At 37.1% G+C, this 23,196-nt stretch overlaps 1 protein-coding gene across 1 annotated transcript; it reads right to left on the bottom strand.

Moving 5' to 3' along the window:
• Nucleotides 1–14,573: 14,573 nt before the first annotated feature.
• LOC104611630 (putative N-acetyltransferase HLS1) lies at nt 14,574–16,926 on the bottom strand. The gene is made up of 3 exons (XM_010278766.3): nt 16,267–16,926; nt 15,886–16,070; nt 14,574–15,659 (listed from the first exon to the last, which is right to left on the bottom strand). Exons 1-3 carry the CDS (start codon nt 16,438–16,440, stop codon nt 14,807–14,809), a joined length of 1,212 nt encoding a protein of 403 aa, XP_010277068.1. The 5' UTR covers nt 16,441–16,926; the 3' UTR covers nt 14,574–14,806.
• Between the last annotated feature and the right edge of the window lie 6,270 nt (nt 16,927–23,196).

Below are 23,196 nucleotides of genomic sequence, written 5' to 3'. Positions count from 1 at the left end.
GTTTGATTTTTTGCTTAAGGCTTGGAATTTCATCTTTGCTTCATGCTTTTAGTCCACCAAATTCAGCCAAGACACACTAGTTGTTTAGTCTTATAGGTTAGCCTAAGCCCTCTTGAAATCTTGAAATAGAAATTTAAACTTGAATAAATTGATTTCATATTTTGAATTTAGGTGATATTAATATTGAAATAGCTAAAAATTGGAACTAAATTTAGAATAGTGATAGTGATAATGTGATACTAAAATAGCTAAAAATTGAAATCAATTTTAGTTTATCATGTATGCATTATAATTTTTGAATTGATATTTCATAAAATGCCTTTGCCATGGTGGTGGTTATAATTAGGATTGAGTCTTGAACTTTATTGGATTGTTGATGTATTTGTTTTCACTGTGGGACATAGTCTTAAAAGTTTGAAGTATTTATTTCTATTTTGGATTAATTTTCGTATTCAGTAATTATATAAATTACATTAGCACGGTTTGAACTCTGGTTCAACCTTAGTTGGACCTCTAACCTGTGAACCTCTACCTTTACCGGGTCGATGCTCGGTTTGGTTCTCTAAACATTGATACTTCCTTTTATAACCAAAAAGGTAACTTACAGAGACCCCTCCTACTATGGAGTGAAGTGCAAGTACCCCTTGAATGTCATTTGTGATAGTGAGGTAAACAAATGGATCGGATTTAGAGTATATCCAAATCCTATCCGATAATATAAATCCTATATCTAATAAGAGCATCCAAAGGACAAATTGAATTTGAATCTATTAAGGATGTCCAACATTCATATCTCCTTGCTTCATTACCCCCACCCTACATTCTCATTGACTCTCTCTCTTCTCCCCTTCCCACCACTCCCATTAAGCCATTTCATCATTCCCAACCCAACTACCTAAAGCCATTCCTAGAATCTCTCTCCTAAGGTATCTCCTCTAAGCCATTAGGAATTTATCATGTTACCCCACTCCCCAATCAATTCCTAAAATCTCTCCCTCAAATCTATATCCACTCTCTCATTGAAAATATTCATATCAATTCATAAATAGTTAAATATGGTTAATATTTAATCCAACCCACATTCAATGAGTATTAAATAGTGTTATTACCAAAAGTTAATAAATACTGTTAGTAAATTATCAAAAATTAAATATTCTTATTAGCATTGTTAGTAAATTACCAAAAATTAATAAATATTGTTATTTATTAGCTCATCATGACTTTTTAAAGCATTTTGGGTAACTACCATTATATTCATGTTAATTAGCAACATTTTACAGAAATTAGAAACTCTTTAACTAATTTCTATAAAATTGAAAATCATATTCAACAATTATCAAAAAGTATAAAATTTTAGTTATTGCTATTATTATAGTTAATAAAGGAATGCATATTGGGGAATAAAACATTATAATGTTTGAAAATGAAATTATTAATTAATTAATTTATATTGCAAAATAAAAGATATATTAGTGTAATTTTGTTAGTAAACTACCTAATAAAAATAAATATTTAATAATAATTTAAAATAATTTTCAATAAATCTGCATAATTACACAAATGTAATAAATTTTTCAAAAAGTTTTCATAAAACTACATTTTCGTAAAATAACATTTTGGAAATTACAAGATATAAAATTTTTGAAAGTTTATCTAAAATATATTAAATAATTATTGAAAATTATTGTTTTGGAATTATGTATTTTTCAATGTAAATTATTGAAAATTAGTAAATATAAATGAGTATGGAAAAGGGAAAACTATAATTTGAACTGAAAATTACATAAATTATTAAGATAAGTTAGTATAATATTGGAAAAAGGAAATTATGGATTAGATTATATTAGAAAATATGAGATAAATTAGTGTAAATTTGTAAGTAAACCATTTAAAAAGAAAATAAATTATTTAATAACAATTTAAAAATAAATTTGAATAAATTTTCAAAATTACACAAATTTTATAAATTCTCCAAATTTTTCATAAAATTACATTTTTGAAAATTAAAGACAATTTAGTGTACTTTTAGAAATTTACCTTGCGGCTGATACTTGGTATATCCTTTTGATCATTTTTGTCATCAAATTGAATATTAGGTTGACGGGGAGTGGGTGCCTTACCTTGAACCTTCCCAACACTGGGGACAAGATAGGGAAATTCAAGGATCCCCCATCCATGATGAGGAGTGGGTGTCTTGCCTAGAACTCACATGACACTGAGAACGAGATGGGAAAATTTGAGGATACCCTATCCTTAATGGGGAGTGGGTACCTTCCCCTGAACCCACTTGACATTGGGGGACGGGGTGGTGATGGGGTAGAGAGTCTTGACTACGAGGCAGGGATAGGGATTGGGTGCCCTGCCTCGAACCTGCCCCATTGCTATTCCTATATAATTGTTAATTATTAGTGAAATTAAAAAAATGTTAGCTTTTGTACTTATTTTTATTTATTTAAAGTAAATAATGAAAATAACAACAATTATTAAAATTATTACAAATGATTAATAAAATTAAATTTATTAAAAAAATATTTATTCATATTAAATTAACAGTAATTATTTTCTATAAATCAACATTAAATGAAAATACAATTATTAAAATTTTAAATATTAACAATAACTTTGAATACTTTTAGTTAATTAATAGCAAATTTTGATTATTAATTTTTTAATTAATTAATAGTAAATAAAATTATTCAATCTCTCAACTTTTCCCATGCAACGCATGGGTCCCCGCTAGTTTTATCATATATATGCATGTTTTTTTATAAAAAACATAAATAATATAAAAACAAATTACAAAATGTAATATAAATATACTTATAAATAAATAATACACACATGCATTAGGGTTTTTTAATAGAAAAGGACAATGAAAAGAAAATAAGGAGGTACATGTGGGTATTTTGGTAATTTAACATATTCAGTCGTCTGACTCAATAGTTAAGAGTATTTGTCGTAAAGTAAATGTTTAGGGGTTTTGTCGCAAATAAGAATTTAGGGGGTAACCGCATTGCACTCACCCCATAGTATAGGGGTCTTTTGTCACAAATGAAAGTTCATGGGGTAATTGTCATTGACCCCATATTACAAGGGATTTTTAATTTACCCAAAAAAAAAGTTTATCTAGTGGAGTTCGGTGATGTGGCTTCTAAAACATTCAATACGACTACAAAACCTAGGTCCATGAGTTCTGAATCGACCTATTCATGGGCCAGGTAGCTGGCAGGTTGGTCATGCTTGGACAAATTGTAGATCCACGAGCTTGAGCTCGGGCCCAAAACCCAAGTCCCGGATTCCTCTTCTCTTTTCTCAATCCATAATGAGATCTTTCAATATTTTTGGGTTTTGAGGTCATATAAATAAATTAGGGGCAAATTTCTTAAACTACCCTTATGGTTTAGTTAATTGATTAACTCTACCTTTATTGTTTACATATTGTCTTAAAGTACCCCTACTATTTTTGACAATTATCTAAAACCACCCTTGCCATTAACTTTCCGTCACACTCCGTTCATATGTGACATCACGTGACTGATATATTTTTTTAAATTCTTAAAACACCCTTCCTATGAATTGTTCATCGTTTTCAACCTTGAGACGAAGAGCAGAGTGGCAGTGACAAGAACCCCTTCTCCTTCCATGTATATCAGAGGCAAAGAACGACTCGAGAGGGGCATCCTTAGATAATAAAGAATAATAGGAAGAAGAGAGGAGGGAAGTGCAAATCAGGATATAATCTCAATACAATGACGTGGAGAAGGGTTTCTTCTCAGTTGTAGACTCTGGTTTCATGGAAAACCGCTGTGAAACTTGATCGATTTGTCATCAATGGAGAGAAGATCTTAAGAAATCGGGCCCTCACTTCAGCGTCGTCATCATCTGCACTGTATCCATTACAAATAACTGTACCTTTGTTTTCTAACCGTATTCTTTAAAAAATGCTTCAGAAATGTGGAATCGACTTTAGTGCTTTAGGCTCAGTTTGGAAGGAGTACAAATGCAAATATGTAGAGTGCAAAACCTTATATTTTGTTTTATTTTGTGCGTATTTGCACCCTACATATTTGTATTTGTACTCCTTCCAAATTGAGCCTTAAGCTGTGTTTGGTTGCAATGCAATTTTATTTCCACTAGTACAAATGTATGGGAGTACAAATGAAAAAAATGCAAATTCTGGTTTAATTTTGTTTTGGATTTTACTTTATTCTGCTTTGGGTCTTATGAGGTAAAATTTAAAACAAAAATAAATTAAAACTTGCATCCAAATCATTTGCACTATCATAGTTTTACATCAATGCAAATGAATTTACACTACAAGCAAGCACAACATTAAGTACTAAGAATTGAGAAATATAGGATGAGCACAAATAATCGGAAGATATACCTGTTAGATAGTGTATGCCCTTAGCTCCAATCAGATTGATGTATATATCCTTTTATTGTAAATGAATAAAAGTACATAATTGTTTCATGTTATAATTGGTGTGTTTTTGTATAATTACCCTTAAACTGGACACTTATGAGACTCATGTTAGTTTAGAATGTTCTCAACCATTGGATAGACTTGGGGAAGTTTATGCTGCCAAGGCTGACACTAATGTGCTGCTAAGAAGGTTGGGGCAGCTTGTCTCAGCTGCTAGGGTTGGACCGAATCACATGTAGTGTGTTTTTGTTCGAAACACTGAACTCGAACCAATTTTCAGTTATGCCTTGGACCTTAGAAACAGGTGGGAGCTTACACATAACCCCTAGACTCGATTATGGTATTACACTAGGTGTTGGATTGGCCAATCTTTGACATGCCAATCAATGAGATCCTTTGGGGGTCAAAACCTAAGTATGTTGGGGCAGTCTGAGAATTCACTCGAGTGGGTGATAATAGTGATAGAATCAACCCTTTTGTCAAACAAAGTGAATGATTGGGATTGCACCTTGCATTCAGGGGAGTGGTCATTCCTTGTTAGGTAGTATTTGATCATTAAGGACTGAGAGGTTCAGTATAGGAGACCATTTAGGACTAATTACCTGATGGGCTATATCCTACTTAAGTCCATTGTCCTTGGGCCTTTATAGGATGGCTAGACTCAATGATCATTTAATGTAAATGTTGGGCCCATTAAGAGCCCATACTGATGGACTTAGGGGTTCACTGTACTTGACAGTGAATTCGGCTAGGCCTTTTCACATAGGCTAGGTCAAACCCATATGGGCTTATCTAGGGTCATTGTTGGGGTCCCACGTCATACAAAGAGAACCAAATGGGCCAACAACTACCTGGGGATGTGAGCCACTTGCTTAATGAGCCTAAAGCCCAAGATTAATTGGATTAATCAAGTGATCACACGATAGTTTAAGCAGTGATGTGGCTTGGGTGAATATGGGTTTGGATTTGGGTCTGGATCAACCATTAGGATAAGAGGATAAGTCTTATCCACTTAAAGAGTCCAAATCCAAATAAATATTTGGATTAGGAACCTCTTAATTCAATTAGGAGTGGTGATCCTTAAGGTTTAAGAATGGAGAGCTCAATCTGTTCCAGATCACTTCTGCTATCAGCTCTTTCTCTCTGTTCTTTCCGCCCCAGAAACCTTAATTCAACATCTGCTTCTTGGATTGATCTTGATCAGTTCCACCTTTGATTTTTGCAAAAAAAAAAAAAAAATACAGAGAAAATTCGTGTTCACCTCCCTTGTTCGATCCAAGGTGTTGGATCACAGTTTTGTTGAAAACTGTATTGCTGAACCGGTTTCAATTCAAGTTGTGCCATCTTCAATGGAAGTTGGTTTTGGAACTCTCTTTGGGCGAGAACTACCACTTTGGAAGCTATACTTGTAGATTCCGTATAAAGTATAATTCTCCCTTTCTGTTGGTTTCAAATCTGATCCAGTTTCGATACAAGAACAATCATAGAAAAAATAGTTTTTTCTAAAATTAGGAATACGATTTCTGGAAGGGTAAAAGAAAATTTTTGAAATTTCACTCAACCATTTAGCATAGTTTGGACATCCATATGATGAATTTCCCCTTCCTTTAATATCTTTATGCACATGGTTAATTGGGTGGCTACTGACATCAAAAATCCATGGATCTTGACCCCTATTTTTGTTACTATGGTTAGAACAGGGATGGCAGTAAATTTTTTATTTATTTTTTGACAGATAACACATAACACGATTTTAAAACTTTGTAAAGTAGGTTTTAGCTTTTAAAACATATACACAGTAACTTTCCAGAGTAACCACCTCATTACACTAATGATGGTCCTGCTGGGATAAATTTCTCCTATTAATCTCAGTTCTCAAGCCCGAATATTATTGTAAATGAAGAAGAGGGGAGCACAAGAGGATATAGAGACAACACTAATAAGACTGCCTGATGCCCAAGTGACAAAACGGAAACAATAGAGCTTGAATAACTTACTGCTTGAATGAATCAACGTTATTGCATCTGCCTTCAATTCCACGTGAATCAAATTCAAATAAGTGATCAAGTCATTCAAAAGATCTGAAAAGCTTGGATAGTTTCTATGAGACAGATTCCTACCTTTCATGACTTCAAAAGATATGAAAAACTTGATAGTTTATATGAAACAGATTCCTAACTTTTATGACTTGGTTCTGCATCATCATTTCATTTCTGTTGTCATCGTCGTCATCATCATCTTCAAAAACACATCATCTTCAAAAACCAGATGACTACCATATTTATTCAGTTGAAGGCCATTAATAAATGGTGGATTACGCACTTCTACCAAACCAGATGACTACCATATTTATTCAGTTGAAGGTCATTAATAAATGGTGGATTACGCACTTCTACCAGTATCCTACCACCATCTTCTAGAAAAGAAACTAGAGGATAGAGTTAGACAATTGTCATAAACATTATGAGATACAGTAGAGTTTTTTATCAGTTGGGTTTTATTTTAAAAATTTGAGAAATAGTAGAGAGAAAATTCGACATTTCATTTCTTTCCATTAGTACTTAATGGCAATATCAATTTTCAGAAACAATAGGGGTAATTTAAGATAATGTGTAAACAGTAAGGATAGAGTTAGGCCCCGTTTGGTGCATCTTTCCGCACAGTCTGTCAACTATTTACAAGCCTGGCAGACCACAATTCGGTCTTTTTCCATTTGGTTCATGGTAGATCTATTCACCAAAAGCTGATGTGCTTAAAAGATGCGAGATGCCCAAAATGGGCGATTTTCAGGAAGCTCCAAATGGAGCTTTTGTGCTTTTTTTATTCGTCTTCACACAGAAAGATGCATGGAAAGACACACCTTAACCAAACAAGTTTCAGATTGCTCAGATTTTAATGTAAAAACTCAATATTTCTTTTGACTATCAGAACTACCAGAAAATCTTCCCAAAAAGATTTGTCAAACGGCCCTTAATCAATTAGCTAAGGGTAATCTAAGAAATTTACCCATAAATTAGTTGTATGATTAAGGAAAAAAAAAAACTTCCAACCCAATTTTCGTGATTGGGCTTTGAGCTTTTACAAGGGCTGGGTTTAGGTTTATGATGTAGGCCCGATGATCAAGCTGGGCTTCGACTCATATACAGGTCTATCTCAGTCTGCACTTCCCTAATGATGAGCCAGATGGCTAAAAACTATATGCGTTAAAATAGATAAAACATAATGATATCTTTGTCCTTTCGCTGTGTGATGTGCCAGAATGAAAAATACATCCAAATAAAATTGTATCAAATCAGGTTCGTTCAATATGTGCAACAAATCCAATCCAAATGGGTTTGATATGGACAATATTCATTGGAATTGAAGTGGATCCGGATCCGGATATCATACCTTATCCGTTCAGTTCTATGCCCGGATATGGTCATTTGTGCACTAGATCTAACTTTTTTTTTTTTTGACCTATTGAATGCTACAAGTTACCAACGTGGGGCCTGCGCCATACAAGAACGAATACCCAGTGGATCAATGTAATGTAATGGGTAATGACCTGATTTATTGTGAATAAATAAGTCGTTGCCTTCAAAAAGAAAAAAAAAATAATTTTTGAGTGTATTTTATAAGATAATGTCAGAAAGACATGATATTAGAAAAACTTATAAGTAAGATAATTAACTGGTATCAATGTATCATAAAAGTAGTACTCAATCAGGTGGGTTTTCATCAAATTTATATGATTGTGATTAGTCGAAGCCTTTTTTCCGTTTTGGTATCATAGGTTTTTCTGTATTTTATATTATAGCATTTTCAAAATGCATGGTTTCATGCAAGGTTCAAAATATTAATATGGAGCTTCTCGATAAACTCAGATTGTATCAGGTCAGACTATGGTTCAGGGGGTAGCTGAAACTTAAACCGATTCATCTGAATCGATTTAAAAAAAATAAATAAAACATAAAAAAAAAGAGCCTTGGTTTCATGGCATCTATAATATATCATTTTTTTTAACTTCTTTTTGATGAATTATCATTTTTATATTGAGAACCATAAAAATAGTATGGATTGGATTAAAGGGCTTATATGGTGGGACAGTACCAAATGCTCCATGTGACAACTTTGGTTGGATAGCATTAATAGGGCTGCGAATGGATAAAATCGAATCAGATATGGTTAGATCTAGACTTTATTAATTTATATTCGAATTCTTTCAAATTCAAACTGTAATGAGATACTGAATAGTATAAAGAAAAATTAAATTAAAAATAATTAAAATATTATATATTATTAATAAAATAAATAAATAATGAGTTTAATATTATATAAATTATAAAATTGGGTTAGTTTTGTATTAACAAATTTATCTTCTTACTAAACATACTTTTAATTGTAATGATGCAAACATGAATTCCAATAAAGTATATGCTTTTTTTAATCAAAAGCCTATTTGAATGCAAATTTACTTTTTTTTTTTTATTGATGTACTTTTACATCTTATTATCAATGTAAATATGCATTGGTCTGCCATTTGTCAATGCATAAATGTAATGTTGCCAAACACATGCAAAAGTGAATCAGAGTGTAAATTTACCTTGAACTGGGATTTACAATCTATTTGCATCATTCCCAAACGCAGCCTATCTAGACAAGTTCTATTTAGTATGTTTTTTAAGGTGGATTATTGACTGGTTTGTGGGTGTCCGATCAGTGGTTTCCTCAGGAATTATCAATTCTGCGGCATTTGGGGAAACAAATTAGGGATGGTACCTGGGTGGGCCTTGAATGAGCAATTGTTAAAACTTGAACAGGTCCGGGCCCAATGCAGTTTAAATTCTTCAAATGAGAATCAAAGAGATGCAACATCTAAATTCTACTTGGCTTCGTTTGGATTTGGTGTAAAACGTTATCAGTGTAAAAGTATTACTGATGACGTTTTACACTGAGCCGTATAATAGGTGATTGTTACATTTTGAAAATCGTGTAATAAGTGTAAAGTTTTGCATTGATAAAATCGATATAGTATTTACATCGATAGTCAATGTAAAACTATATGCTTGATGAGGTTTTACATCGATTCATGATATAAAACTTCATTCCATCCAAATGTTAATAAATCTAATCCAAGTGAAATTTTACATCGATCTTCATTTATACTCTTTCAAATGTCAATAAAACCAAATTGTTGTAAACTTTTACATCATTCTTGATTTAGATCCATAGTCAATCAAATGCAGCCTAAAAGAACACGCCAGGTGATGTGTTTGTATATATAATAGATTTGCATGAATATTAAATATTAAAGAGTATGGCTGCATTATTGTCACGTCAGAAATCACTCGAAAAATGGAGAATCTTCCTCAATCCTAGTAGGAGAGTTGCCACTAAACACGCAAAACAATAATGACCCTTTACTATTCTTTCAGAAAACAGGCTTACCAAATGTCTTTTTCAGCTTTTTCTGTTGAGAAACTGTTATGGAGTGTAAGGATAAAATTTTAACTTTTCAACTAATTAAAAATAGATGATATGGGTTTGACAATGATACGAAAAAAAAATCATATCTAAAAAATTTATGTCCAATCAACCAGTATCGTAAACTTGTTAACCAATCAGATAATATTTATCAAAATTCACGGGTGAGATTGATTGATCACAACTCTTCCGATACCATAGATTTTCTCTAATGATATTTGCATCTAACCAGTAAAATATATTTTGCAGAGATTTCTCTAGTTTTTTTTTTTTCCCGGTGCTGTTGATTACCTGTTCTAGTCGTATCTTGTTTAGATTGGTTTTACAATTGTTGGTTTCCCTTTGCTGCTGTTACATTTTAGCATTTATGAATAGAATTGTCTTTAGGCGTAAAAATAATAATAATAATAATAGTGGGCAGATATAGAAGTAAAAGGAAGAGCAGGATGTAAGGGTCCATTACATATTAAAATGCGGTTTCTAAGACCTTCTGTGGGCTTTGTCATCCCTGATTCATTTCAGCATTATTTAAAAACAAAAAACAAACATGGATTACTTTTCTATCTCCTTGCATTTCCAGTCACATTGTTTCAATCTTTTCCTTGTCCTTTTCAAACAAAAAAAAAAAAAAGGAAGTACAGAAAAAGACGAATCAAAAGATCTTTCAACTCACAACTTTCAGACAAGTTGCAAGTTAAGACAAGCTCGCAAGACATCTCAGACATACAGCAAACAGTTAAAAGAACAGATACACTTCTTTCTCACTCACCCCCACTCTCAATTGTCTCAGACCTTTGTTTGCCCCCGTCTCTTTTTCTTGCTTTTTTATTCTGAATCCATTGAACTCGGGTTATTTAAGAAATTTGAAGGACCCACCCGTCGATTTGTGTTTCTCTTTCTCTAACTTGTATAACGGGGATCCACTCACAGCTTTTCGACTTTAGACTAGAAAATCTTCTTCTGTCCTACACACAAAAACTTGGTCCTCACCCCAGCATCACCAAAATAGCTAGCCTGTCTAGTTGTAGCCCCAGGGCCCAGTCCCCAGTGCCGAACAAAATCCCACCCAAGGCCCATATGCTGACCAAACCAGTTTCTGTGTCTGTGTCTGCAAGGGCTATCCTATAAGCATAAATTGCTACTTGTACCCTTTCTTTTTCGAGGCCAAATATGATAACTCAGAACATTAATTTGCTATAATAAGAAGAGAGCGTGTCTCCACGTGGATATATCCGAGATTTGTGAAGAGCTGGTTGGCATCTACATATTTCTTTATATTCAGATATTTTTCAATCTTGGCTCAGTCTAATCGATGAATCCCTCTAATTATTTATCCCAGCAGATTTAGTCCTTTGAGCTGATACTTGGGGGAATCCCCATCCTAAATCAAAAAGCCTAATTGATGAACCTCACAAGATGGTGTTCACACTTTCCTCACATCCATTTGCAACTGTGCATTAGTAATATAGTACTAACAAGAACACCTTACAGCTTACAGCTCTCCTCAATACTAGGCATGTCATCTAATTTCATTTCGAGAATAAGCAATAACCCACCTTACAGCTCATGGGCTTTCATATACAATAATAAAAGTAGTAACAAGAATAATAGCTTCGGCCTCTGGGTAGAAATTGTTGGGCTTCTGTCCTGAGGCTTGTTGGTTAGGCTTGACCCACGAAGACCTAGTAATGGACTTGTTGTACGAGCAGGGAGAGAAGAAAGGAAAAGCAGTCGGCAATCAGCATACCAATTTCAAACTTTGACCTCAAGGCAACCTTTAGCCTCTTCTGACACTAAACTATGTCAAAATTCTCAGAGATTCTCAACTCAAATCAAGCACTTTCCAACAAAAAAACTTACATTTTGGCCCACTCTTCTTTTTTTAGATTTTAAAAGGGAAGAAAGTTGATCAATAAGATTTTAATTCTCATTGGCCAACAAGTCCATATTCATTTTTTAGAGACATTGGATTAAGAGAAAATGCAACCGCAAATAAGAATGTAAGGGCCAACCAAATTTGACTATAATGACGCTAATTTCTTCCCACCTTCCTACTAATACCTAAACCACCCCACCCATCACATAGTCAAAGTCGATAGAAAACAGAAGAAAGAACGAAACGAGGAAATTGCAAATTCCCATCTTTTCCTTGAAAGAGACAAGGACTATCAGCTACTGTATAAACTAATTTGTTATTTGTCCTGGGGAGATGGGACTTCAAGTTCAGACTTTTTACCTAATTACAGTGTTGTTAGACTTTGTATTAATAATCAAAGTAGGAATTTTTACCTACTTCAGTCAAAACATGCCTAATCCCAAGTTCTACGCTTCATTTAATTTAAATATAGAAAACGTAGGTTAGGAATTGAAAGTCTGTGATTCACGATTAAAAAAAAAAAAAAGTTAGGGAGGGATAGAGCAGCGTTTGGCCAGTGGAAGTAGTGGATTAGGATTCAAGAGTTGAAGTTGAAGTTGAAGGTGGTTTCCAGTGGAGTCCAGTCGACGTCTAACATGTGAACATTCCATTTTGCAAAGTTCACAAGACAATCCAATCACTGCCTGCATGGATCAAAGTTAGATAAGTTGACAGTTGGGTACGGACTTGGTCACTCCTCACTCCCCTACCTTTTAAACGACACACCGGAGAAAAAAGCAGCTTAGAATAATCCTTGTTGTCGTGGTTGCTTAACTTATATACGTTTGGCGGGCTTACGTTCAGTGGCAATAGTGTAAATATGTTGATATGAATTTAAAAAAAAAAATGATATTTATTATTGGTAGACCACCAAAAGTTTAATGTACTCTTTGAGGAGGGGTGGTCGATCTCCTTGAGTGTCTAACCTTAACATTCCTAAACCAGCACTCCCTTGTGGGGCGGTCTTGGTTAATGACTAGTATGGCTACCAGGGTTCCTCATGGGCACGCACATACACGCTCATGGGGAGAGTGCATGGACCGGCATTGTGCCACACACATTGAAGGGAGGCTTGGCACGTGGGTCTAACCCAAGTATGACCCTTTACCATGCCAGTCCCATGTCTAAGCTAATTGAGCTACCCTATTGCCCATAGTGCACGGGTGTGCTCCATTTCAATAGTTGCCTATCATCATTGACACAGGTGCCTCACACCATGGTCTTCCCTTTTGGCACATAAGAGGTGCCTCCCATGAATTGATAAGAACCCTAGTCTTGAGCTGTGAGATCATGATCCAATGCCATTAATCTTAAATCAGAGAGAGAGAAAGACCATCAATTTCATCCAGCAAACACAATCCAATTACCCAATTAGGGGATGGTCTTAACTTACTTTGTTAATAAAACTCAAGAAGTACTGTTTTAATCAAATCTGTGTGGTTTGGTTTGTGGTTTCTATTTGTTCTTTTGTTGATGGCCTCGTTTATACTCACTCCCGCGTATCATTCATCGATAAATGATACGACAAAAAAACCGAGAAAGAGAAACAGGAGGCAAGGAAAGAAAAGGGAAGAGGAAGATGATTTGGTAAATTAGCGGAAATTCGGGTGAAAGTTAGAGGGAAGTGAAGGTGAAGGGTCCTACACTTGTACAATCTATTTCTTTTATTTCTTACTGATCAGAAAAGGCTAAAAAAGCACAGAAAGAAAAAGAAGATTGATGGGAGAGAAACATGTGGTAAACTTGAAGTTGAAGAAGCCAAAAATAAACCCACGCTGGAATGCACGAGCATCTGTGGGTCAAATATGCTACTAACCAAACTACCAGTAACCATCACTATTTCTTGTGTGCTTTCTGCGGGTACATTGTACTACAGAGAAGGTACACAACACCTCATTACTGGTAGTGGTAGTGGTACACCCCCTAGATGGGATGGAATGATGGAATGATAGATGATGGGCTTTGGGGGCATGGGTAGTATACAGTGCAATGATCCGTTGAACCCACCAATATCTTGTTATCTTAAAGCATGCCACATGGCATTAGGGGATTTATTTCTAATGTGGGTCCCTTCTGTTTCGTGACTCCAACTGCACAATTTCCAACTTCCAAACCCGGCAAAAGATCGGGCCCATCCACATCCAGTGCTCGCTTCGCTGGGCCCTGACCCTGAAGTAGGTGGGTCCGGAATTTCTGGGATAGTTGCACTTGGCCCCTATTATGACCTTTGAATTACTAAAGCCTAAAGGGTAAAGGGGCCATCATCTATGTTACCATGTATCCTCTCCAGACTCCAGTATTCAGTCTTCACTCTTCACCACTGGGTTCACTGAAAACAAACCAACTCCAGGTCCTGCTGAGAAACATCTGTCCCAATTCCCATGCCCACCTCCACAAAGTGAAAAAGCCAATAATACATCCCAAATCCCATTAAAAGGACCAGCGTCATCACTTGTCTAAAAGCAACAAAAAAGGTCCCAACTACAAACAAAATCCAGTAGATACAAGAAAATAAACCAAATGAAGGAAATTTTCAACATCAAACACACAAAGGCAAAGCAAGAAGAAAAGGGAGACCAAAAAGTTGTCCTGTAGGCCACAACCTTCGGTCAGATAAATATTTTCAGCTCATTCACATATTTCCACAGAAAACAATGCCCAAGCGTTACCAATTAGTTAGCGAAAACAGAAATAATAAAGTCCAAAAGATTACCAAGTAAACAACACAACAAAAAAGCAATGGAGAAAATGCTACCCAAGAAATACAACTCAAAAAGTCGAATCCATTTACAAAACAGGGGGATATTCCCATTTATCTAGATACATATCTCCTGATCTGAACATAAGATAACCAAAAAAAAACAGAAACATATATTTATATGATTATATCTCGTGTTTTTTTACTCCACTCCATTTTTGAATTTCCTCTTGACTCTTCAGTTTTGAGTTGAGGGGGGGATGGGTGTTCCATCGGAGTCGGGGGGGTGGCGATAATAACACTAAACTTCTCTGGGGTCAACAAAGATGGAGAGACCAGGTGGAGATTTAGTCCAGTCGCCGACGGAGCCATCACTGTAGTCCTCCCCGAGTCGCTTCATACACCAAAGGTCCTCGGCGCACCCAAACCACTTCCAATGGGGGATCGCTAACTTGAGCGGTTCGCGGCTCGATACCTCGGTCACCACCACGCGGCACCCACGATCCTTGGCCAAGTTATGTGCGAAGCTACATAAAGACTTCATGAGCTTCGCCGCGTGGGGCCCATCTCCGCCCAACCCGTACAAGAAGTGACCCCCGAAGGGCCGGAACACCTCTGGGACCGAAGGTATACAAAGCCACGGAAATGCCTTGTCCACAATCCGACTCGTCTTGGCCAATCCGCGTTTGACTCGCGATACGCCTCGAACTTCCAATGCGAAAACGTCTTTACTATTCCAGACGCTTAACACCGCCCATGACTCCGGCGGGTCGGCGAGGAAACGCTCAGCCCCCGGCCACGACTCTTGGTCGTAAGTAGCGACAAAGGTTCCGAGGTTGAGTTTGTTGTTGAGGATTGAGTCGATGTCGCGGGGGAAGAACTCGGTGGTGGAGAACCGGCGGCGGTAAAGCGTTTCAGCTTCGGATGGATCGAGCCGAAAGACGTGGATCCGCCTGGGGATTCTGAGTCGGTGGGCAAAGACGGGGTGGACCAGAATAGAAGGAGCACGAAACTTGGCGTAGCCGCATCGGTCAGTAAAGAGCTTAACTGATGCTTCGTTGTCTTTTTCCGTCGCCATGTATGCGTACTCGGCGCCATTTTCTCTAAACCAGTGCTCCATTCGAGAAACCAGCTTCAACCCAATACCCATACGCCTGTAACAGTTAAAAAAAAACAGGAGAGAAAAAAAATGAGAAATTCTTTCTACTTTAAAACATTTTTTCCAATCATTTTTAAGCATTTTTGTCCCAACAATTACAGGCCAATTTACTGAAGAATCAGTATGCTTTATCCTGAATGGGTCTCCATGAAAAGCAAAATAAAAGGGAAGAAAGAATAAAATAATGGTAGAGTATACTGATACAACAAAAAGAATAGCACCTGTGAGAAGGAGAGACGCGGAGGCCTAAGATGTAGGCGAGCTTGGTATAGACGGGGAGGGGTTTAAGAGTATTGTCGTTGCCGCCATTTTTTCCATTTCTAGAGAGCTTCTTACCGCATGTAACAGTCTTGATGCAGCCTCTGATAACCCCAACGATCTCTTTCTCCTCACTAGTCTCAGCTACCTGATTAGATAAGTCCCATTCAACATTTGTTAACACCCCACGTAAGCAAAATAACACAAAGAAACTAGTAACAGTAAGAAAACAAGACAATTAGAAAAAGAACAAGGGGGAAAGAGAATGAACAGTTACAGTGAAAGAAGAGAAGGGATAATGGAGGAAAGCAATGGGTAGTAGTGGTAGGAAGACGGGAACGTACCAACATGAGGAAAGCAGGAGAATGGCGGACCCTACAAATGGGGTCACCATACAAATCGGTAAAGAGAGAAAACTTGTCGCTAGGACCGACCTCACAGCGTCGTTCCATCTCTTCCACACCCAAACAATCCTTCTCCGCATCGAACTCTCTCACCACTATTACCTCTTGTCCCATTTCTCTCGCTCCCTCTCTCCCTATATCACCTAAATGCCTAATCCTAATCCTAACCAACGACACTTGAACACTTCTAAATGGAAGAACACGGTCAGATATATAGAAATGCAGAAGAGAACATAAAGAGCAGAGTGAAGAGAAAAAATATCTTCAGAGTATCAAGAATGAGTGGGATGAGAAACAGGTAATACGATTCAGCGAGGCTTTATAGAGCAACGAGAGAGAGAGAGAGAGAGAGAGAGAGAGAGGAGGCTGCAATCATCAGTTGTTAAATCGCAGTTTTTTCAAGGCCGCAATATCGCCTGAATCACGTGTCCAGCAAGCAAAAGGAGAAAAATAAATGGACGTGACCGAATTTAATAAGAAGCTTATAAAGCTGTTTTTTAATTTTTGGGGTAAACAGACAGAGGATTACACTATACTGCGAACCGTCAGGAAAAGTGGTAAAGCTGATGGGCTCTCAAGTCTCTAATAGGAGGACAGCCGCTTTTTCCTCTCTCTCTCTAGAGAGAGCAGTGAGTAGATTATCATTGTATTGAATTTGTATGGGGCTTTAAATGGCTATCATTCAATTATTTAGCATGGAAATCGAATAAAATAAAATCGTAAGACATATATATCTTTCCAGTTTCTACTCTACCTATTTCTCTCTCCAATAGGTCTCTCTTCTACTAAACCAAAAAACCTAATAAATAAATAAATATACATTTTTGTCAATTATGCTTATTTTCTTTGTTCTGCTTCGATAGGGAAAGGGAGGAGAGAGGATTTGGTGTTGTGTATGTAACTAATACCAATAGATAGCTTCGCATTTACTTTTGAAAATGGCGGCTGTGGCTGCGCTCAGTCTTGCGGTTTTAAATTTTAATTCTATTTAATCATCCCCTATATTTAATTGTAGGCTTCTCTACTTCTAGGGGTATGGGGGATGGGAGGGGCCGGGGCCTTGGCAATTTGGCATCATGGTTCTGAGTCATGAATCATCATGACCCCACTTTTATAATGATTACACCATCCACTACCTCATCTAATCTACATCCATGCATGCCATCACCCTTATCTCTAATAACACATGTCACGTATAGCGTAAATATGTACCATGCCACCACTCACTAACGGACTCGTCACCATAATTACACCGCATGCCCTCCATATATATGCTGGATATTAGTCCTACGCTTCCACTTGCTCTTCATCCGCCGCCGGGGACTCTCAACGTGGCGTAAGATGCACCATTTGTTCGGAAGCATCGCAAACCCCCATGTTCTTAATGGACGCGTGGCCCACAATGCCCACAATCAGACGCGTTGATTACAGGCACCGATATTTCCCACTCCCACATCGTGGTTCCTTTCTTCTTCTTATCTGGTCTCATCGTCTTCTTTTGCCCCTTCCCCTATTGTATATGAACACGTAATGCCTGCCACCAATCCCCACTTTCCGTTATCCTCTAGTCTTATCCAATTAACGGTTGCCAGTTTACCGTTACTGCTGCCCTTCTGTATCAGCGGACGGCGGCTACGTTTTCTTGGTTTTTATCCGATATCACCACTCCACTCCAAGAGTCGTTTGGGGTCTACTAATGCATTCCGTTACCGACAATCGCTAAAAACCAAAAGCCAATATCTTTGAGGCCGCAATGGCATGAAACTTTGTCCAATCAGAACACCCCGTGAATTTTGATGCACACCCGACCCGTTAGTCGTTACAGACAAGTATAAATATATAAATATGAAAAGTCTAACTTAGGTCGTTAGGAAAGCGTGACTGGGGCTCCCTCCCTGCCTTTATCTAGGGTAGGGTCACAACTTCAACTTAGAAGTGGAATAGGATCTTTGAAGCCCGCTACTATTTAAAAAATAAAACTCATCACTGTAAAAGAGATTTTGGAAAAAGAATAAATATGGAGGAGTTAATAGGGGCACATCCCACTTTTGAGTTTTGATAAATCGTACGTATCTGTCATGAAAGGACAAAATCAAAAAAAGAAAATAATGCACACACACAATTATTGTTAATTGAAAATATAGGATGTTTTTTGTTTTTTAGTATATACCATGTATTAGGAATAGGTTGTCGTATGTCTTTATTGAAAATTAATAGAATGTGCCAGTATCACTCCCAAAAATTGGGGTATTGTTGTTTGGGGTTGAGAGGGATTGTGGATGTAAATCGTAACTACTTGGATAAAATAATACAATAGTTAATATAAATCAATGATTGGCTTCCCCAGTCTCTATATATAAGGCAATAAGAAAAAAGTTGTTGAAATAGCATCTATGTAACAGCGTTTATTGAATAAACGCCCACGTTCCAAACACCCCTATAATGTAGAGAATGAGAATTTTGAGAAACGTAACTGACACTGCAGATTTCATTGATGGTTATGTGCGATAAATCTTGAAGACAACAAGACCCCACAAAATCAACCCATCGCCACCAGCAGCCAAGCCAAGGATATATTGGTAACCCGTGACCTGACATTTCAGACAAAACATATATGACATGGCAACCACAAAACATCTGACTTCACCTCTTTGATCGATTGAATTGTACCACCAAGTTCCCAATTCCACCTCTATTGAATTGTCTTTCCACCTCTCCAGTCTCCACACACATACGATACAATAAAGGAAAATCCTTTAAATTGCCAATATTTTTGAATATATATGTATCTCCAGCTGCCAGCTGGCCTGGTTAAATGAAAAGCCCACATGAAAACAATGGTATCACGTAATAGAGTGGAGAGTATAGCTAAATGAAAATCTTATCTGGGTGTGACTGAGAGAGAAGAGAGGGAGTAGATGCGATGCATTTTCATCTATTGGACCGTCCATATTCCGAAAGGTAAGCATGATCGATCAGTAGCACCATAGGAGAAAAGTGGGGGGAGATGATGATGATGATGATGTTGATGTTGAAGTAAAGAAGCGTTATGGTGTTTGGTTTTGACGTGAGAGAGAGAGAGAGAGAGAGTCGTAATTGAACATGTGGACCATATAATTCTGTGCCACGTAATGGGAGGTGACTGGTGAGGTCCGTTGTCTTCCACGCACAACGGACCCTTCATTTGGTGCTGCATGTGACCTTCACCCGTGATTGGATTTGCAGATTCCATGTTCTCACCATTCATGTATGAGTAACATCGATGTTTTGAGTTGTTAGAAGCTGAGAGCTGGCCGTCATCTCCTTTCCTTTTCTTTTTCACGTTGTGCTGCTCTCTTCAGTCTTGTCCCTTCCATGACCATGAGGAATATATTGCTAGCGATGCCTCGAGCGATCGGCCTCTATATTTGAATTTAACCGACTGCATGTGGGGCTTGGCGTTCCTAGTTCCTACTAGATCGGGTTTCTTCATCCAAAGCTATGAGAGATCGAGAGAGATTCATGGACTGGTTCAAGGCTTCAAGCTCAGTGCTTATTTCAATGGAGCTCCCTCATTCATTGATGATCAGATTAAAATTAATTATAAGCAAAACCCACGCCACTAACTCTTACACAATATCAATATGGGGCGGGTTAGCAGTTGCGCCCCTAGTAGCTCTATTACTCTCTGTGTCAACTTGTTAATACAAGACTTTAGTTCATATATAGTTCATCTAATGGGGCACTCTTACGTCTCAACATAGTAATTAATATACTGAAATTTTTATATCCAGAGAGTGCTTTTTGATCATCCAGGAAATTTTTTGGTATGAGGTAAAAGTAGGGTCTTAAGTTCAAGTAATTATTTTTTATAATCTGATCAGAAATGTTTTGTTTTCTTAATAAAGACATGGCATGACTTCAACTAGTAAGAAATTGATTTGAGGCCCATAATTTCATAATGAATATATATATATATATATATATATCCTAACACTCCCACGATCCTTGGAAGTTGGCCCACGTGCCAAACGATTCGGATGGTAGTCAACATGCATGGCGGTTGCCTCAGGGAATCTCAGACCACTTAGACGACTTCTCGGAAATCTTGGATGTGTTGCGTAAAGCCCACGCCAAACAATGCCTATATAAAGGCACCAACCCCAATGGCATAGGGGAGCAAGTAAGCATATTCTAGCTCTCATACTTTGTGATTTTTAACTCGCAGTCTACTATGAGAGTACTGACTTAAGCATCGGAGCGACCTCGTCGAGTTAGCCACCCCGGGTCCTTTGACATTGATTCCTTGCAGGTCTTTAAAGAACTACGAAACTCAACAATCAATCTAGCTCGCCACCAGGCAGCTCGGCCCTCTGGTCAGCTCGGTAACTAATAGGCAGCTCGGCACCCTAGTCAGCTCGTCACCTAACCTGCCTAGCTCGGCCCAGTCAGTTCGACACCTAACCTACCCAGCTTGGCCCAGTTAACTTGGCACCTAATCTGCCCTCAGCTCGGCCTAGTCAGCTCGACATCCAGGTCCTCGTCCAGCAAAAGTTCACTTCGACCTCAGAATCATCGGCCACTTGGAAGCAAACCAAATGACGAGGTATTAGCATAAAAAATTGATAGATCACCAAAAATTGATTCATGAAATATATATATAAATATATATATATATATGAGAAAGGCATATGCCCTTGTTAAAATGGCCTCATAATTGTAATGGTCCATCCTAATGACCAATTTGTCCTTAAACACTACCAACCTTCCTATTCTACCACTACTCTATTCTGTTTTGTGTTTATTTGTAGAGACGATTATGCATCATGCTTCGTGTATGGTGAAACATTTTCTTCTTTCCATTTAAAATTTAAAATAAAACTACCCCTGGAAGATTCAGATGCAATCTTCCGCTAGTAGAAAATTGTGGAATTAATTAAATTCCTTATGTTTTAAAAGAAATGAGGTATATTCTTCCCGGCCGATTATGTTAAGGAAGGTATATACATATAAATATTGTACACCTTGATTAATTCCATGCTAAAGTCGTATTAAATATATATAAATCTCGGGGAACCCACACTCCATAATGTCTCCTCACAAGTCACAATTACATGAATCGGGAACTGGAGTCTTTTTGTAGTCTCTATTTTTTTTTTTTTTTATATCAATTATCGCTAACTGATTGCCGACGGGTTCTAATCTAAATGAAACAAATTAAATGATGATCACAATTGACAAAGAGGGTCCACGAAAACCCATGATTATAATTACCCACATGATTTGCGCGCGGTTTATGGCTTTTTACTTAACCACTTGTAGTATAATATACAAATAAAAACTCCGGCCGGTTACCGTGGAGCGTGAATTGAATTGATTGAGAAGTGCTCTTGTCTCTTTAAATCTAATTTCATTATCAGTTATCAATCTGTGTAGGTAAAATATATAAAAATCAACCACCCAATCAACTCAAATCTACGTAAATTAAGGATGGTAGACGAAAATCAAGAGTTAAAGAAATGCAAGTATTAGAAATTAAACAGGACCAACGGCACCATATTTAATTAAGAAATTGGAGCCGGCCGGCCGGCTTATACATCCGACCCGGAGAGAAATAGAGAGATAGAACATATATGGGTCCTGCACAAGTACCATGTCTATACTCTATATATACATCCGACCCGGAGAGAAATAGAAAGAGAGAGAGATAGTAAAGCAGGGTTAAGGAAAGGAGAGAAGAAACAATTAGAGACAAAAAGGCAAGACAATCGTCTCGGTGTGATAATGGGAGAGGGATCTTGCTCCCTCCGTCGAGATCTAGCTGACGCTTTGTACGCACTCCATTACCAAACTGTGGTAGTAGTATATTAGGGTTAGTGACGAATGGATGGGAAACACAACCCAACCCAACCCACGATGTATGGCCAATGCGAAACAAGAGGTCCTGAGATGGGGCGATTTATCTCCTCTCTTTTTTTTTTTTTTTTCTTTCTTTGGTAGCGCTAACATGACAAGGCTAGAGTAACAAAAACAGGGGGTGCCAATTCCCAATTGTGAAATTAATCAAATCCTCGCTATGTGTGGCCAACAATGACATTCACCAACATATTCACAATTATCCCGCATATTGTCTGGTCCTACTGTCCCACCATTATATAACAAATGCTGTTAATGAAGCGCTTCCCTAAAATTAATTTCTTATTAATCAAGAAGTGGGGTTTGATGATATGCTTTTAAGTTTTGAAGTAGGTACGTAGTTGAATTGAACCCCACCACCCACACCTTAATTCCATCAAGCCTGCGATCCAGTCCAGAGTTAGACAAAGAGTAGGAATGGCAAAATTACATGGAGTGGGTGGTGTAGCTCGAGGTTTACATATATAGCAAGAAGAGAAGGATTAGTTAGGAGACCTCATCTTGAATTCTTGTGTGTTTAATTAGTTTATATAAACTTGTAGCGTTGATGTTTAATTTGTTTTATATATAGAGTTGATTAATTGTCGAACTCGAAACAAAGGTATCCATGACTTCGACATGCACCCAGCAGGGCTCCTGTCATCGAGACCTTCAATTGACCTCTCCACATTTGCTTTGATTATTTAATTGCTTTGTTGGGTCTAAATTGATGGATAAAAATAAAATAAAACCTCGATAAACCCTAACTTATTTTTTTCTTTCCCGTGGTTTGATTGCTTGCTTATATGCTTCAGACTTTTTATTTACATCTCTAGAATTAAAATAGGCTGCACTGTCATTGCCAAATCAGAAGAAGTCAATAAATCGTCTTTGTTCCTTTTTTTTATTAGATATTTTTTTGGTTGTTGTAGGGTTCCCTCGTAATCCTACACATCCAAAATACTATTTTTTTTTAAGCTTGTAAAATGTCTAATC

The sequence above is a fragment of the Nelumbo nucifera genome, chromosome 1, assembly GCF_055504915.1.
Source record: "Nelumbo nucifera cultivar China Antique chromosome 1, China Antique-T2T, whole genome shotgun sequence".
In the NCBI taxonomy this organism is placed as follows: Eukaryota; Viridiplantae; Streptophyta; class Magnoliopsida; order Proteales; family Nelumbonaceae; genus Nelumbo; species Nelumbo nucifera.
This window is presented reverse-complemented; position numbering and strand designations above follow the sequence as displayed.

Coding starts and splice junctions, on each gene's coding strand:
- LOC104611630 (XM_010278766.3), bottom strand. CDS start 16,440: ATGGGACAAGAGGTAATAGTGGTGAGAGAGTTCGATGCGGAGAAGGAT. Junction 16,071..16,266: donor CTCCTGCTTTCCTCATGTTG/GTACGTTCCCGT, acceptor TTATCTAATCAG/GTAGCTGAGACTAGTGAGGA. Junction 15,660..15,885: donor CGCGTCTCTCCTTCTCACAG/GTGCTATTCTTT, acceptor TAACTGTTACAG/GCGTATGGGTATTGGGTTGA.